This window comes from Rhyacophila brunnea, unplaced genomic scaffold, assembly GCF_057557595.1.
Source record: "Rhyacophila brunnea isolate RB1 unplaced genomic scaffold, BYU_Rbru_1.0 scaffold_23, whole genome shotgun sequence".
In the NCBI taxonomy this organism is placed as follows: domain Eukaryota; kingdom Metazoa; phylum Arthropoda; class Insecta; order Trichoptera; family Rhyacophilidae; genus Rhyacophila; species Rhyacophila brunnea.
Window position 1 is genome coordinate 20,936,875 of NW_028232893.1, and position 19,515 is coordinate 20,956,389.

General features: G+C 35.7%; 1 protein-coding gene across 2 annotated transcripts in view; it reads left to right on the top strand.

The window, feature by feature from the left end:
* LOC147069681 (glucose dehydrogenase [FAD, quinone]-like) overlaps positions 1 to 19,274 on the top strand; it is a 32,391-nt gene extending 13,117 nt beyond the window's left edge. Inside the window, exons 1-13 of one of the 2 annotated variants that reach the window (XM_085950193.1) lie at positions 2,311 to 2,352; positions 4,329 to 4,412; positions 5,716 to 5,958; positions 6,745 to 6,919; positions 7,453 to 7,652; positions 8,592 to 8,716; positions 9,782 to 9,962; positions 12,481 to 12,741; positions 13,687 to 13,841; positions 15,396 to 15,561; positions 16,092 to 16,302; positions 18,182 to 18,226; positions 18,711 to 19,274. In XM_085950193.1, the coding sequence (XP_085806319.1) occupies positions 4,392 to 4,412; positions 5,716 to 5,958; positions 6,745 to 6,919; positions 7,453 to 7,652; positions 8,592 to 8,716; positions 9,782 to 9,962; positions 12,481 to 12,741; positions 13,687 to 13,841; positions 15,396 to 15,561; positions 16,092 to 16,302; positions 18,182 to 18,226; positions 18,711 to 18,988 (2,061 nt within the window). In that variant the 5' untranslated portion in view covers positions 2,311 to 2,352; positions 4,329 to 4,391 and the 3' untranslated portion in view covers positions 18,989 to 19,274. Of the gene's footprint in view, positions 1 to 2,310; positions 2,353 to 4,328; positions 4,413 to 5,715; positions 5,959 to 6,744; positions 6,920 to 7,452; positions 7,653 to 8,591; positions 8,717 to 9,781; positions 9,963 to 12,480; positions 12,742 to 13,686; positions 13,842 to 15,395; positions 15,562 to 16,091; positions 16,303 to 18,181; positions 18,227 to 18,710 lie in introns of those variants that run through there. The other variant, XM_085950192.1, reaches the window with a different exon arrangement.
* Positions 19,275 to 19,515: the final 241 nt, after the last annotated feature.

Genomic DNA, 19,515 nt, shown 5'->3' on the forward strand with positions numbered 1-19,515 from the left:
CCCCCTTGCTCCATTAATCCGTGCTCCTGCTCCGAGCGCCGCTCCAACGCTCTGCTATGATACCTCCGGGGGCAAATCCAACCCTTCATTCGGCAGAGATTAAATATTTCAATTAGTTTGCCAATATTTTTCCAGAATGGAAACGGCCGTTTTTTTATCTCCAGAACCCTCAATAATTGCATACACAGTATTATGATAATTACTTTTATTACTGTATAGATTGCGACGTGTGATTATAAAACAGTAAAATATACCTGTAATTAATAATTTTCCAAGATGCATTCGCAAAAAATATGAAAACGTGACCGACAATAAGGAAAACTTTATGTACCTACCAACTTAATTATAACGGTTTTTTAAAAAATTATAGATATCGACATAATATTATTATGAGATTATAACTAACTAAGGCGCGTTTCAGACGGGACACCGGTGTCGCGCTCGAATATAATAAGTAGGCCGTTGTATTCGAATAAAGGGGCCTTTGTATTATGTTTATGAACGCCCCAGAGCTAATGAGTCAACGCGTGTCCGGTACACTTTTCCATCGGCCGCTACATTCTCAAGCCGCCGATACACTAGTTTTTATTACCGCAGCCAGTTTTATGTTCTAATTTATAACGGTAAATTATGCGTTGACTCATTAGCTCAACATAATAAAATGGCCCCTTTATTCGATCACAAAGGGCTCCTATATTATATCGAGCGCGACACCGGTGTCCCTTCTGAAACGTGCCTAATTGATTATTGTGATTAATTCAGTTCTTCGTGTAAGATGATGAGTTATTGCAGGGAATAAGATTTCCATAATAATATTATGACTTCAGAATTACTTATGGTGGACTGGTTATCGGTTAAGTAATCAATTTTTAGTTTACCTCTCCGATTAACATAATTATATCAATAAAATCAAAATGCATTAATAAAATAAGGATGTGTATGTTAGGGCAGTTTTTCTCAACTGCCGGTCCGCGTCTTTCCAAACCTAATAGGTACTTCGTTTACACGTGCATGGATCAGCGCTCGAAATGGAAAAATTTACGAACTGGAGCGCTCGACAGTTGTCTGAAGATTTTTACATAATAACGTTATCAAAGTTTATGTGTTTTTTTCATAAAAATAAGTGTGTTAGATTTTCTATTATTTATGGCCTATCCAGCTCAGACGGTCAAATTATTTATTCCACGAGACGGAGCGATAATTTTACCGATTTCACGAACAGGAACGGCGCTCCGGTACGTTCCGGTCCATTTCGAGCCCTGGCATGGATTAACTGTTGACAGCAAGTATTATCGCGGCCATAACATGAAAATGTATTGGTAAACATGTATTATCCGGCAGTTGCAAACTTGCATGCATTAAGCAAAAGAGATTTTCTGAATTTTCATGCGACAGTAGAGATCTTTTCGATCTGCGCCTGCGCAGTAGAACGATAGTGGCGAACCTGCCGGCAAAAAAATAACCATACTCATTTTGAGGTTAACCGATTTTCACTTCTTGTCAAATAGTACCATACAATGACAACTCATCGCGTCTCGCTTACTCTTGAAGAATGAGATCGGAGAGACAGTCAGCACTTTTACGTATAAACAGTAAAGTTATTGTCACGATAGTTTAAAATACGCATTATTGCTGCCAGTAAATCCATGCACGTGTACAGGCGCTATTACTCGTCAGAAAGCAAGGTAGAAACAATCGTCGCGTATACAGAAACAAAAATAATAGTTTTTTCTGCGTTAGTGGTCGCGGAAATATTATGTCCATGGCCCCCCACATCCTGAAACGGACCCGATGCCAGGATCTTTGTCGCCCCCCCCTACCTATCGCTAGGGTTAAAAGCAACGTGACGCTTTCTAGTTAAAATCAAGGGTATTCAGTGTATTTTTAGAGATTTTATGTATTTTTCAATAAATCCACTTGAGTTAAGAAGTTTTCGAATATCGACCCACAATAATCAAAATTTTCATCACACTATCACATATTTAAAAATATTATCTAATATTCTTAAAGTAAAGTAGCGCCGCAGGCAATTTTTTTACCATTAGGATTAGAGCAAATTTGTGATTTGTGTTTATCTCACTTATAAGGTTGACGCGCCACGCGCTCTCCCCCCCCCAGAGCCCTGTCAGCCCCCCCCTTGTGGGGACCATGATTATAATTATCTCCTACTTTTATCGGTCCGCAAGTGTAAAAATGTTGCGGAACACTGTGCATTATTAAGTAGGTACCTACGTACTTAATGAATTATCCTTATTTAAAATTACTGGTTACCTAACACTACTTAATGATTTGCGATGCCTTTAAACATACCAATTTGGTTTCATCTCTCAGTGGATAAGCACCGAGTAAGTGGTAAGCACATCTTTGACTCTTACCCGAACGATTAAATACGCGGACGGATTCACAAGCTTACTCAAAAACTATGACATTGAAAATAATAATAATTGTGATTTGAGTGATATCGGATAAATATAACGGGTTGAAGTGTCTCTTTATAGTATGAACATTCGAGTTTACAGCCAATTGAATAAGTAACAGTGGCGAAGAGTAGAGGTAGGCTGTCAAGATCCGACAACAATAGTGCACACTAAACTTTGCCAGTCAAACATATTTGATTTCATTGAACAAGACTACAATGTGTAAATAGTGTTTGTTAGTTTTAAAATTCAATTAAACCCTGCCTAATCCAAGCCATAGTAGATATACTCAAAAATATTTGTTTATTATTTATAAAATATCTAATATTATGCCATACCACACATAATTTAAGTAATTTTATAGATAGAAGAATATTTTTTATCGATTATGGTTTGGTTTGGCAGGGCTTACTTAACGGGTTTAAAAGAAACTAACCAACGCAATCAGTAATAATATGTAGGTACCGATTCTCAATTAAACGTTTGGTTTAGGCAGGGTTTAATTAATTTTTAAATACTAACAATATTGATGCCAACCGAACATTTGAAATCCACTACAGATTTAATTGACCATCTGTAATTTGTATTCTTAGTTCAATGAAAACAAACTAGTGTCTGACAAAAAGTTTAGTGTGCACTATTTATGTTGAAGCTTAACAACCTATCTCCACCCCTCGCCACTAATAAGTAGTGCTTTCAGCAATTCTTCTTCTGTGTATCTATTCCAGATATTGTAAACAGAGAGATGACAACATAAATTAGTCAACTAATGTTAAAATAATTACAAAACATACATTATCGTACCTAATAGATTTTTGGGTTTTCACCACGTGTTCTTCCTCCTTCTTTCCTTGGTGTTTCGGACTAAAGAATGACCTCTGCAATGAGTCCGAAACGTCAAGGAAAGAAGGAGGAAGAACACGCGTTGAAATCCCAAAAATCTATTACGATAATAACAAACAACGGTGAAAGTCTCAAACATTTTAATAGAATTAATACCGACATTAGGTGGAAACCTATCCAATGATGTAGGTAGGTGATACCTACGAAAAAATATCTAAATTCTTGTAAATTATTAGGAAATCAATGCTGGCATTTATAATATCGGATTATGCCTCATTTAAAATAACAGAAAAAATGTCTAAAGTCCCCATCCCCTATAAAGTTCTTATCTAATCCCATCACCGTTTTTCACAACCATCATCACCAACCCACGCCAAAGAAAATATCTTGCATCTGTAGTATTATTATTTTCACAATTTTATTATTAATAATTATTAATGAAATAGACATAATGTCTTCTGAGACTTTCCGCTACAATTATACAGAATAGGTACGCAATAACCATGCAATAACCATGCAATAACTATGTTTTGACGCGTAATGCGAATGACATTTTTGTTTATCAGGCATCGATTTCAAAATTTTAAAATTGGAACTGTGTTAACCTGTGCGAATTTATGGCTATAGACCTACAAACTTATCTGGAGAATGGCCAAAAATGGAACTACGAACTACCGTAGGACGCCATATTGAAAAACGTCATTCAAATGTTAGATTTTGCCAGTTATGAGTCGTAATTGGGTAGTTTTCGTCAGTAGCTTCCCCATCTCATTCTCCAGATAAGTTTGTAGGTCTGTACAGTGTACAATGTGTGGAAATTTTAAAATTATATTCTAATAAGACATTATTTTAATACATAATAATGTTGCCAATCTGTACTGTCCAACAAGAAGATTTAGGCACAAACCGGAAGGCGCTGTTGTCGACTGAATGGGAGGAGCTTGTTAATTTATAATGGAAGTGCCGTTAAACATGAGAGGAGCATATTAGTTCACAGTTTTAACACATAGCCAAGAAGATGTTGTTCGACTATTATACTTACCTCTTCTTTTTCATTTTCTTTTTCAGATTTGCTGAGATTCTACAAGGGTGTTGAAAAGTTTTTCTTAGCCGATTTCATTCGCTACAAATATGAATCCAAGTGGTGGAGAGGTAAGATGTAAAATATTACTACTTTTCATTCATTTATCAGTAGGCACAACAATGTTTAAGTTGGTATACAATTTTTAATTACATACTTAAAACAGCTGCGATTTTCCTTGACGCAATCGATTCGTTGATTTTTAACAGCCTAAACCAATGATGCACAAACCAGGGCACGTGAGCTGCATGCGGTCCAAAATCGGTGGTTTAGGATCACACTAACTACCAAAATGCACGTTTTGAGTTAGCCTTGGTTTTGATAATGCCGTAATCATATTTTTTATTGTTGGCACAAAGCTATATGGCATATATATTCGTTGACAATATATAGTTGAGTAAAGTGTGATATGCCCACGGTGGCCGCGCGGCTTAAGCGTTGGACTATAACGCCGTGGATCCCAGGCTTGAATCCTGGGTCTGGCAAGTACACATATTGTTTTTCAATTTGTGGGTGTCAGGGTATGGACCTAATAGGTTGAGCAAGTGGCTGACATCCATTTCTCGTAAAAAACAAAATCTGTCAATACAAACCTCTACTCTGTGGAGGCCCATATGATCCTATTAGGATCGGACATGGTCGAAAGAAGAGAGAAAAAGAAAAAGAAAGTATGATATATTTATTAAAATTTCACAATAGCAAAATCTTTATTTACATTTATCTCAAAACTGTATTATTGTAGATAAGCCCCTGTGATCATAAATCTCTGAAATGGATTTTTTTGTTGCGGCCCAAGAAGTACTTCATCACCAAATTAATTATTTTACAAATGAATCACTTTGTCAGCGTTGCGTGAACATTCTATTTGATTATTGTTTTCAAAACACGCATTTTCGTGTTAGTTCTCCCGGAATTTTGTCAATTCACGTTTAAAATAATAAAATGTAGGTATGTCTCGTCTAGTAAGTATATGTATATACTTGCTGTATATTATTTTTCAAAAACATACCAACTGCGACCCGTGAAAATTAGAAATTCGATAAATTGGGCCTTCTTTCAAATAGGTTGTTCACCACTGACCTAAACCATTCATGCAATTATTAAACTAGGTACATACACCAAATTCTTTGAAATTAATATGTGTATATCTCATAAATTGAGTGTAAAACATTATCATAAAACATTAAGCGCGATAAATTCAAAGTCCGTGATTAAGTCATAAACCAAATCTGTCGTCAAGGTGCCGATCTATTGCGACTGGCTTCCGCATTATTTCTATCTTATTAATCTGTTGTGTGCACTTTATTAATATATTATTGTCTAATATCTACAGTTTGAATCTGTTCACTAACGTCTAATAAAAATGTGTTTCAGGCGTGCGGTTGTCCGATAGGCAACTATGGCCCTAGCATGGCGGCATCCTGCGGCGGAAGCTCTTTCCTGGTCTTCATGACCATACTGGAGTCGTTCCTGAACTCGCGCTGCGACCTAGCCGACCCCTGCCGGAGGGTCAAGCCTATTCTCGACCCCAAAGGACCTTATGACTTCATTGTTGTCGGTGGAGGGACTGGAGGAGCAGTCGTTGCTTCGAGGCTATCAGAGAATCCTAATTGGAAGGTGTGGATACCATTTTAGAATATTAATTGGAAACCCTAAACATTTTAAAACTGTCTACATTATAATATCTATTATGAATCTCAGTAACTATATTTACATTTTGTTCGCTACATCTTCCAGTTCGCTTCAACTTTCAATTCTGTTTTTTAACACTGAGTAGTTTTACGCATGCCTAATCCAGGGGTAGTCAACCTTTTTATACCTACCACCCACTTTTGTATCTCTGTTAGTAGTAACATTTTCTAACTGCCCTCTGGTTCCACAGTAATGGTGATTTATAAGGTAGGGAAGTAACTGTACTTTATAAAATTTATAAAGCAGAGTTACAGCAAGTAAAAAAAAATACTTACTTACCAAATACTTTCGCTAAGTTTTGCAGAATAAATCTTTATAAAACAACTTACTGTAGTTAAATCTATCTTTTTATGTATACTTTGCATACGTAGAAGCATGAAGTCTGATTAAATTAAGCCCCTAAATTAAGACCCCTAACGCCCATCATGAAAGCTGGAACGCCCACTAGTGGGCGGTAGGGACCAGGTTGACAACCCCTGCCTTAGACTCTTAGATTGAATGCGTTGTACGCACTCCGTCAACTGTCTACACTACAAAAAGTTTTCAAGTTTCAACAATTCCAATATACCCACGAATCGGCTATGGCTCCATTGTATACTGATATACCAATACCATATAAACATTTGGTGCCCGAGATATACGTAGTTGTTGACCCAATTGAAACAATGATTATAGACCTCACGTTGATAATAATTGGGATTATTCTGACAGGTGCTGCTGTTAGAAGCTGGAGGTGACGAACCTCCTGCATCGTCTGTTCCTGGCCTCATCCCCGGCTATTGGGGCAACCCCCTCATGGACTGGAACTACAAGACCGAACCCGAGAAATACGCCTGCCAGGGAGAACCTGAACAGCGTTGCAGCTGGCCAAGGGGAAAAGTTCTTGGTAATTATTTTGATAATCTACTTTAAATATATTCAAGGGTGGCTGTCGTCTTGGTACCAGCTCAAAATTCCGCCACCCCCTCCCCCATTCAAGCATAAATATATATATATATTAGAGAAAAATACGACAGTTTTTAACATGGTGATATGATGCAAGGCTGACTACATACCAACAGGCCATGGCACTGAATTGCAAATTACAATAGTAGTGCTATATATTGCAAGTAATATTAATAATTAAGTGCAATCTTTGATTGTATATTTTGTTAAAATTATTACCATTTATTTCAATATTCAACAAACATTAAGTTTACCATTCTAAGTATGAGAAATAACTAGCACTACGATCAAAGTTTACAGTTTTGTGTCACGGTTTAACTAAAGTGGGCATTGGATATAATATAACTACCCTACTAAAGAATAGTTGTATCTTCGGCACGAAATAACTCATGCTGACGCACTTTTGATACGCTGAAGAGTGTTGTCAAGATGAGCGTCTGAAACCTAGTTCATTATTTTGATAAAATTCAACAGGTGGATGCAGTGTCTTGAACGGTATGATGTATATGCGTGGGCACAAACGAGATTATGATAACTGGGAGGCCAGCGGTGCTAAAGGTTGGTCTTGGGACAACGTCATGCCATTCTTCAAGTTGTCTCAGGACAATCAGCAAATCGGATCACTCGTATCTCCGGATTACCATGCCACTGGCGGACTACTCACTGTGCAACAGGTACTTAGAAATACGTCATTTTGAAAAGTATTCCTACCTCCAAAAGAATCAAAGAAAAAAATGGAGGAAGTGGTATTCAGCTCAATCAAGTTACCAATCCAAATATCCCTCTTATGAATAATTCTTAATAATCACCCTATTTGAAATGTTTCAAATTGCATCAAGAAATAGCTACCATCTTTATTATTGGATTGCTCCTGACGCCATCTATAAATGAAGTTTTAATTGTTAGTAATCTACCCTGCGATGGTTTTAGTGAAATGAGAACTCAAGTTTTAAACTACAATTTCTCTTATAATGTAAAATTAATGGATTATTTCTGACATAATCTATAAATAAACACTGTCTATTTAGAGCCGGCTCTCACATCTAAACTCGCCTTGTCTGCCGCACAGCCATAAATCAAACCTTCCAAGAATGGCGATCCGGTAGCAACAGTCGCACGTAACCTTCATAACGTATAGATATTTGGATGTGGCGATCGGCGAGCCGGTATAGGAATGACCAATTCGTAGGTGTTTGTATGGTTCTGACATCTTCGACTCGGAGCCCGAGAAGCATACAACTTGTCGATCGCAACAGTAGATGTTTTTTTCTAACTAATCAGTCGCATTCGACCATTCTGCGGAGCTCCATTTTTTGGCAATGTGTATTTTGTGAATGACGATGATGTCACATCGACGTATTCGATACGTTGCAGGCGAGACGAGTTTTGATGTGAGAGCCGGCTAAGTGAAATGGTAGTTTAGAACTTGAACCAAAAACACTAATTTTTTACTTAGCAGGACAGTAATGTCCTCACAGACAATAAGAAGTAGACTTCTATTGTATCTAGAAATGTATTTTTTTGTAATTTTTTAAACTAGTGTTATTCCTATAGACTAACCTTTACTCGTAAAAAATGTCTGATGTTTAATTAAAGTTATTTGTTTACAACAGTTTCCCAATAGACCAAAGTTGGCCAATGATATTTTGACAGCGGCAGAACAAATTGGTTATGGAGTCAGCAACGATTTGAATGGATTCAACTACGTCGGATTTACCGTTGCACAAACAATGAGCAGGTATGGAGAATTATTAATAACAACCTCAATTAATCTGAATTTCAGTTAACATTACTATCAAATCATCTAAATTTAAGACAACAATACAGTGAGAGAAATGAAGATGAGACAAAACCAGATCGATCTATACAAGCCTTGAATTCAAATTACCCACAACAGTCGATTAGTCAACGACAAAATACTTTTAATAATCTGTAGCGGCATGACTTCGAAAAGAGACCCATGATGGCGCGGCCCATTGACTGGACGCCGCAAGCACTATGTAGACAGATTAGGATTCAACTCTATGTTTAGCGGCGTGACTTCGAAAAGAGACCCATAGATGGCGCTGCCCATTGACTGGACGCCGCAAGCAAATAAAATTTTACATGTATTTTTATTGCTCACTGTCTCTGTTCTATATCTTGTGTAAAACGAAAATATAACTGATATTCAATTGCCCCGAATTCATGGCTTTAATTAACTGGTCAAAACAAAGTATAACAATATTTGAAGGTATGATTTTGTGGAGGTAAATGAAGAGTCGCTGTTGCTTGGTTGTTGAGAGGGTAGTTTATTGGTTGATACAAGAATACACTGAATATAATAATTAGGATGATGACGTGAGATTAGGTATAATCGTGAGGTAATGATGTATTGATGAGATCGATATGATCAAGAGATTAATTATAATAATGCACTGAGAGACTTGATTCGAATGAGTTGAATAACGGATGTACTATGTTGAGTAAAGAACTCGTGATAATAGCAGTACCTACGTCTTGTGACGGACTCGATGAGTGGAGTGTTAGTTCATAGATTAGTCTTCTTATTTATATTAATGCCTACACATATTGCCATAGATATTGTGGTAATTCTTAATCAAAACAAACACTACTGGTCGAGTTATCATTGAGGAAACGCCGACAAATATTATTGCTAATGTTTTGTTATAATAACAAAACCTAAAGTGTGTCATTCATTTAATGCAGAGTAGCGTGATCGCTACAAATACTTATTCCAAATTCTTAGCAGAGGATACTTTTTTAGATAAATTACCAATACATTACATTTTATTTCTTTTAGAAATGGGTCCAGATTGAGCGCAGCCCGAGCATTCTTACGGCCCGCTTCACACCGGTCCAACTTGCACGTGATGATCAACTCCACGGCTACTAAAATCATCATCGATCCCAAAACATTGATCGCCACCGGTGTTGAGTTCCTGTACAATGGAGTCAAGCATGTTGTCAACGCTAATAAAGAGGTATATATTATGTCAAAAATTTTACATAAGATTCCAAACCCATGTTTTGTTTCAAATGATACCCACACTATATCAATTTAGAACGCTAATATCTACAATTCAACATGTTAAGCTTTTGCCTATAATAAAATTGACTGGCGAAGAGTGGAGGTAGGCTGTGGAGATACCACATAAATAATACACAGTACATACCAGTGGCGAAGAGTGGAGGTAAACGTTAAGATCCGACATAAATAATGCACACCAAAGCTTTGTCAGGCAAACGTATCATTGTTTTCATTAAACTAAGACTACAATGTGTAGATAGTGTTTGTTAGTTTTTAAAATTCAATTGAACCCTGCCTAATCCAAGCCATAGTAGATTGATACCGCCTAAACCATGGCATCCTCAGAGGATCCAAGGCCATGAGGCCTGAATCATCATTGGGCTGATTCATGCAAACATGAAGAGATCGACTGCGAGGCAAATTTCTAGCCCGTAAGCTTAGATGTATGAAAATTTATAGTCACCCTTTTGCAAGTTCTACAAAATTTAATGAAATCATTCTAGCCCTTAATGTATGTAAAATCCTGCATTTTCTTTATACCTACATTAATTCTAGAAGCAAGCAAAGTAAAACCTAGCGTCATTATAAATTTTATACTTATTCAATTTTAAACATACAAGCAAGCTGTAATTTAGTGCAGTGATGTTAATCCCAGCAAATGCAGTCCCTTTCAAAGCATGTACCTGGAAAAGGTCTGGTTGAATATTTCTGTGGTTAGCAAAAATTCTCAGAAATATAACACCCAATGTACCTACCAGCCAGGTACATAGGGTGTAAAGGCTGTCCTTTTGTCATTTTTCAGTGACAGAATTTGTAGGTAATATTTTTAATTCTTGCCTGAGTTAACCTACTCCAAAAAGGTTGATTCATTCGGTTTTTGGTCTCTGCGGACGTCGGCTGTGGCGCCGCGCTCCCGGCGTCACCGCCATTTTAAATTTATTTATTTTTTTAAAAAATATTTTTGAATATTTCCTACGCTGTAGTACTTTGTACCTAACTGTATTCCGAACAATAAAACGCTGTTTTCGCCAATATTTCCGCGTTGTCAATCAACATAAGCATGTCCCCGAAAGAAGCCAGCAGACGATATCACCGTGACATTACATCATCACGGGGGGTCCAACGCTCTTACCTACCCCCCTTTCGGAGGTGACAAGATAATAGCCAAAAAATATTCGTTTATCTATAACATTTCTAAAATTATGTCATTAAAGCATACATAATTTTAGATCTTTTATAGATAAAAGAATATTTTTTATCGATTATGGTTTGGCTAGCCAGGCTTAATGAATTTAAAAAACTAACCATCGCCATCTGTAATATGTATTCATAATTCAACAAAAATAAATATGTAAGTATGACTGAGTGTGCACTATTGTCGGATCGCCCGTAGCATACCCAAACTATTATAGCTATTTTAGTTGAAGTAAGAATACTAATTGCAGATGGTGATGGTTAGTTTTCAAAATTCATTTAAAACCTACCTAACCAAACCATAATACATCTCCATAGCCCATGGCCCCCACAAAGGGGGGGCTGACAGGGCTCTAGCCTGGTGGCCCGAGCTCATGAGCAAATAAGTAGATAAACAACATCACAAATTTGCTTTAATAGTAAAAGAACGTTGCCTGCGGCGCTATTTCCCTTCAATAATGTTATTATTTAAGATTATGTGATTGTGCGATAAAAATTTTAATTGTGTATCGATACTCAACAACTCCATAATTCAAATGGATGTATTAAAATTTACAAAAAAACACTAAATATACCTACACATTAATATTACCGCGTACACCATTTGGAAAACGCTACTATAGAGCCTCACACTGCTTTTATCCTTAGCGATAGGTATGGGGGCCCGCCAAAGATCCTAGCCTGGGGGCCCGTTGCAGAATGTGGGGGCCATGCCACAGCCTATTTCCACCCTTTGCAACTGATATACTTAATGGATGCTCGTTATATGGAATTTAGCTATAGCAAAATTGAAAATTTATTGTAAAAATTCAATACGTAGGTTTACAGAATAAATATTTGATTTGTGGATCGTTTTTAATACACAAAATAACCAGTTGGCAATGTAACATCAAATCAGACATACGTTTTGATGTACGAAATTTTCTTTCATAGACAACGCATTAGGAATGAAAATTTACAATAAACAAGAGTCAGGTGTAGTGCGGTGATATTCAAAATGTGCACCATGACGCCCTGGAAGTTTTCAGGAAGAAAAATTTTGTAACTATTGCTATACAGATTCTCAGTAGGTAAGCGGTAACGTGACGGCTTATAAAGTCATAGGATTCAACAAATTCACATGCCGTTTTTTTCAATTTGTGTACCCAGAATTTCTCATAAGAAAATCTGTTAACAAACCTCTACGTGAGATGGCTAAGATCCACACCGGATCGTAGAGCCAATAAGAAAAAAAACACACATCCTCACATACATTATTGAACAATAATCTTTTTCAGATAATCCTGTCATCTGGTACTGTGAACTCGCCTCAGCTACTTCTGCTGTCAGGAGTGGGTCCAAAAGAGGACTTGGAGAAACTGGGCATCCCTGTCATCAAGGACTTACCAGGAGTAGGCAAGAATCTGCAAAACCACGTCACCTCATACGTCACTTTCCATCTGCAGAAAGAGAAAGCTAAACGTCACCTGGATTGGGTCAGCGCCCTCGAGTACATGCTCACCAGAACGGGTAGTTTGTCTTCCACCGGATTGTCCCAGGTAAGAATCGTTCTGGGAACACTGCACTGATAGAAAAATTTTAATGGTAAGTCCTTAGATATTAAATGGGATCGGAAGATAATAAATCTTAAAATATTTATCAGCCATATGCTACATAGTTTGAATGTTGCCGGGAGTCTGAAACTTGCTCAAATTTACATGGTGTATTTGCAACACAATATGTTTAACCTTTTCTATGCCTCACGATATAACTATGGCAGTATCTCACAGGCCGCAGATTTTTAACGACACACGTTGAATGTAGAGCAAAGCTCTTACTACAATCCCTGTAATACCAATAATCCGTGGCTTAGTAGTGTGTTTAATTTTTTTGATTATGCAAATCAATCGACAGTTGCTAGTAATATGAGTTTAAAGTCGGGTGAGATAGCTCACGAAATTTTCTATGTGCGGCCTATCGATCACAACCTCATAGAACGAGATGACTCGCTGAAGGCATAGAACCAGTTAATCTAGATTCTAGAATAAGAACCCAATGGATTTAGTGAATTACTGTCAACTAATACTCAAAAAACTACTATTTATCTGCTAAATTGAGACGTATATTTCTAAATGCTGATATCTACAATGCAGTAAACATTGTTTTTATGTTTCAAGCTTAAATGTTAAATAATTAGTTTCTTTTTCCATCGTATTGTATTTTCAAATTATGACAAAACACTAATTTGTATTAGGTATTCAATTAATCATTAATTTTAATAAATACAGTCAAAATTAAATTGGATATAATATCAACATTCGTTTCTATCTTTTTAATTTATCAGTTTCTGTATCTCATTAAGCCTTTCCCCATTTTCTTTTGTATGCTTTTGACAAGGTTTTAGAAGATGTAGGTAGATCATCACATTAATTGAAGCAAACATCTCACACATCTAAAGTGAATCCTCCAAAGCGATCACTACAAAATAATTCTTTGATTCACAGATAACTGGAATCTTGAATTCCAAATATGCGGATCCATCTGGCGAACATCCTGACGTGCAGATGTTCTTCAATGGAATGCTTTCCTCGTGCTCACGGACCGGAGAGATCAACGAAGCCGATGACCCTGAACATCCTGATGCCAAGGAAACTATGATGTAACTATAGACCACACTTAAGTCAATTCAAAATACAATTCAATAATAGTATTCAATTTTACTTTCGATTTACCTACGGAATGGTATACTAATTGTTTTTAGTACAAAAATTAGTCAATTGGCCAATCGACCATAATACACCTATACATTTCGATTTATGGATAACTTATCAGGAATGAAAATTTCCATTAAACAAGAGTTACATTAGGTTAGGTTAGTGCAGTGTTATTCCAAGTGTGCGCCGCAGGGGCCGCTAGGTTTTTCAAAAATTCAATGATTACTGACAGTCCTAATACAAGCATTAGCATGCACAATCACACTGATAGATCCCATTGTTGCATCAATTTGTGACACCCAATACCATGGCCCCCACATCCTGAAGCAAGAGGCCATAATGTTTGGCAGGACCCCCAACCTATCGCTTTAGGTTAAGGGCAGAGTAATATTCTACAGTAATGTTCCCCAAATGGTATTCGGTGTAAAATAAAAGGTACACCGTGTATTTTTAGTTAAATTATTAGTAATGATTTTTGGTATTTTTAAATAAATCAACTTGAATTACCGAAATATTAATTTCTACTTGTGAAATGCGCTCCGCAGGCGACTTCTTTTCTATTAGAGTAAACATGTGGAGTGTTTACCTCATTTAACTGGTCGACCTGCCACGCCGAGCCCATCCAAGCCCAAAATTTAAAATCTGGGAGAAATCATGGTAACTGGAGTGATGGTGCATATAGGTAGGCAGGTCATGCCTTATGCCATGCAGGCCGCAAATTAAGGCTATACCTCAGTTGAGGCATGGTCAAAAAAGATCGTGGCTAGGCGATGCGCGGATTGCGGGTCGCGGGTGCAAATGACGCAAGCCGAACAAAATATAATTTGTCATATAAATCCAACATGCGTCCATTTAATGTTCTGTTTATTGTTCTATTAGTAACAGTAATAATATTATATTCATTGACATGTTTTCTTTTTCAAGTAAATTGGTAACGTTTTTAGTCATCTTTACACGATTAATACCCCCGTCGCCATCACGAAACAAATTAAAGTATTCACACATCAACGTTTGCTCTCCGAATGCCAGCAAATCCAAAATTTCGTCGCGCCTATAGTTGAAAATTATTTGCTGTTTCACTGATGTATCGTCTTAATAATGTGAATAATACAATTTTTGAAAGCGGATTCCGTGGAGCTTTGTTAATATGTATAATCAGAAATTATTTTGCATAGGTTTGTTTAAAATTAGAGGATAAAAAGGGGAGGTATTTTGAGAGTCCAAGGCACCATATTATTCTACACATTAAATTCCACTGCACTAATTGTTAACTTACTCTCAGATAATATTAACTTAATGAAAATAGTAGGAATGAAGATAGGAAAGAACTCTTAAGTAGTACCTATTAAAGTATTGTAAGTATTCAAGACCGTCAATGAATGGATAATGGAGAAGTGAAGCTTTGATAGTTAATGTTTAGATTATTTAATTGACGGAGAATTTTGTAAAATAAATATGATAAATAACCAAGATTTACCGAGTTAATAATTATTTTTCAGCGTAAATCCTGTTGTCATCCACCCAGTGAGTCGAGGATATTTAACATTAAAAGACAAGGATCCTCTGAGCCATCCGTTGATCTACGCCAACTATCTGTCTGCTCCGGAAGACGTTGACACTCTCGTTGAAGCAATCAATCTGGCGCTCAAGTTTGCTGAAGCACCAGTAAGCTATTCCATCAATAATCCTTCAATTTACATTTAACCTTCACTTTAAGATACTAATAAATTCCGTCCATTAAGGTGATGTCACCTTGGGTTACCATACGAGATTGACAAGTAAGTAAAAGGAAAATGCCTAGTTTGGTAACATAAATAAGTTTAATAAGGTTTCATCATCATTATTTACTAATTATTGTTGTATCGAACGTATGTATGTGGCGACGAAATTTCGTTCCACATAATGTTGAAAATTATTTGCCGTTTCACTTACGTACGCTCTTAAGATTTTGTAGGCATTAAAAAGGCTTGAATAATCGTAAAATTTCAATGCTGCAAGACAGATGTTACCACCTAATTTAAACAAACACAGATGTATACATATATTTTTTCTACCACTAATAGCATTGTACAGCTGTTAATATAAACATCATAATAATAAAACGATGATGATTACAAATCGCAGTAAATTTTAAATAATCGCATAGTAGTACTTTGCCAGTGTGGTTTTCTAATTAATGAACTTTTTTGTAACAGATTCTCAAAGAAAATTGGGGCATCGAAGCCGACAAAACACCCATTCCAGACTGCCTAGTGAAGGGAACATGGGGATCCATAGAGTACTGGAAGTGTGTTGTTGGAATCGTCACAGGACCCGAGAACCACCAAGTCGGAACCTGCAAGATGGGATCGACCAAGGATCCGTTGGCTGTCGTTGATCCTAAGCTCAAAGTTATTGGCATCAAAGGTAATCCATCAGCTATAAAAAAAAATTATCAAACTCCATCTTTCATATTTTGACGCTAGATGCCTCCTGTGTATCCACATTAGTATAGCACTTCCCTTTAATGATAAAAATAGCCACAAAATAACATCATGAAATTATACAAAATCATGAATTTTGCCAAAATCGTGCGGATTATATTATAAATACAAAATACGAACAATGCGTATTTTTTTCATCTTGGTGTTATAGTATACGATACGGTCATTTCTTTCCGATAAGAGAGCTCACGGCAAACTGTGCTACGGTGAAATGTAATACGTACAATTTACATGTAAACATTAAATATATGTAGCGCTGCGCCTTGCTCTAACCTTTTCATTGTCAAAATATTCACATTAAAATAATAAACTGTTTTGAAAATGTACATGATGAAGTTACGAATGAAGTCGCAAGTTAACTAACTCTTGGATTGATGGTACATACAAGCTTTATTAACTTGCTCGTAGGTGGCACTCTCTAAGACTAAGTTAACGGCCCACGTGCTCGTCGTAGGTCAAAATTGAGTTTTTATTGTATTTTCAAACCATGATCCTGGACATTCCTTAAACGTTGTAGATAATCTATTTATATAATTTTGAAGCCTTATTATCCTTTAAAGTTATTTTAAACATTTGATGACTGCATAAAGTGTTTTTGTTACATAAAATAGTATTCTTTTAAACCTCTCGCTCTAATGTTTTAGAATATAGTCATATTTCGGTACATAACTGTGCAGTGGTGTTAAGATTTTTTACGTTTATTAATTATTAAACGCATTTATGAAACCATTGGTATAATTTATTACGAGATAATTTTTGTAAAATATTCACGATAAAAAATTATATTGATAATCTCTGTGATCCCAAATTTGACAAGAATTAGGCATTTTATTATTCAAAAAATCGGCAAGATTAACACATTTGAAGATGATTCTAAAGATACTTATTATAAGCTATGTCTTTGACCATTCAAGTGTGATAAACATCTTATGAATAATGATTGCTTTATGATAATTATTGACCTAAGAATAAGGTAGTGTTTTTTTGAAATACGCCATTTCTTTTGTCATTCCCCAGTGGTAGGGAGTAAAATGATATTGACGCGCGTGTTTGAACATGTACCGTTTAAAAAAAAAAACACGCGCGTTAACATAATTTTACTCCCTACTTTAACTATAGTTTGTAAATTTATGGCTACGGCCGTATGTTGTAGCTTAACTACTAGGGAATGACAAAAGAAATGGCGTATTTCAAAAAAACACTACCTTATTCTTAGGTCAATAATTATTATAAAGCAATCATTATTCATAAAATGTTTATCACACTTGAATGGTCAAAGACATAGCTTATAATAAGTATCTTTAGAATCATCTTCAAATGAGTTAATCTTGCCGATTTTTTGAATAATAAAATGCCTAATTCTTGTCAAATTTGGGATCACAGAGATTATCAATATAATTTTTTATCGTGAATATTTTACAAAAATTATCTCGTAATAAATTATACTAATGGTTTCATAAATGCGTTTAAAAATTAATAAATGTAAAAAATCTTAACACCACTGCACATTCATGTACCGAAATATGACTATATTAGAGCGACGAGAGACTATACTAGAGCGAGAGGTTTAAAAGAATACTATGTTATAACAAAAATACTTTATGCAGTCATCAAATGTTTAAAATAACTATAAAGGATAATAAGGCTTCAAAATAATAAATCAAATAGATTATCTACAACGTTTTAGGAGTGTCCAGGATCATGGTTTGAAAATACAATAAAAACTCAATTTTGACCTTCGACGAGCATGTCCCATCATTAAATTGATACATTTTATAACTTGAAATTTCTTTTATTTCTAGGCCTACGAGTAATGGATGCTTCAATTATGCCAACAGTGACGTCAGGTAAATATATTAATCGCAATTTTTTTTTGCCCTTAAAATGCCAGTCATTAATTTCTTTGGGTTGTCCAAGTTGTGGTTAATTTTATTCTGTATTATATTAATATTGGTAATACATTAGTCTATGCCTAGAATGTAACTTGAACAATGAAAACTAATACGTATGACTGACAAAGTTTAGTGTACACTATTTATATCGGATCTCAACAGCCTACATACTTCGCCACTGCTAAAGACACACCAAGGGTAGATTCAAAAATCTGGAAACTGGAAAAAATTGGTGAGGAAGAGGAGAATGGAATTTCAGAAAAAATCTAAAACTATTTGGAGGTTTTTTGTCAATGTAAACAATATTTTGTTTCTTTCTCTGATATTTCAGCAATTTTTCCTGCCAAATATCATGTTCATCATTAACTTCTGTCCAATAGGCAATCTTCGCATCATAATTAATAACAAACATATAATTATAATATATTTCTTTTTACAGGTAATACCGCAGCTCCTACCATAATGATAGCAGAGAGGGGGTCAGCCTTCATCAAGAACACTTGGAATATGGTCAGGCCTTCATCGCAATCATTGAACAATCGCTTCGGCGGCTCGGACCCGGATGACTGTGTCAAAAGGAGAACGACTCAACACCCCATTCCTCACTACCAAACTCACCAAGGATTCCAGCACAACGCAGAGTGGCACAAGGAACACAATGTCCCGCTGTACCCCCCCTCTCATCATGACAATTACAGAAAAGATGTAAAAATATAAAAAATATCTGTCACAGTAATTAGTAGGTACATAATATTATGTGAAAAAATTAGATCTTTACCACCTGTCTACTTATGTAGCAAAATAATTTAGTTATTTTATTAGTTATTGATAATATTTATATACACAATTATTTTATATAAGATATGGAACTCTATTTTTGTAAAGTGTCTCATGTGTACAGTTTTTGTAAGATGAATATTTTTTGTCTATGAAATCTTAAGAGGTAATTTTTGGAATTATTTACCTACCTATTTATATTCTTAATAAGAATGAAACAATTTACAAAAATAAAAAATTATATATAAAACAAAACATATCCGGTCATTTTATTCTACACTACATCTTGTTTATTAATAAATTCATTCTCAGGTGAAGTATCTTGAGTTTTCGTTAGAATTGGGAGTCAGCCATTTGCTTTTTCTTTTGAATGAAATGAAAAAGGTAGGATGACATATCCGATACAGATCCATATTTCGTCTTCTCTTCCGTGTTACAAAAAAATTAGGATCATATGGCACAGGCAA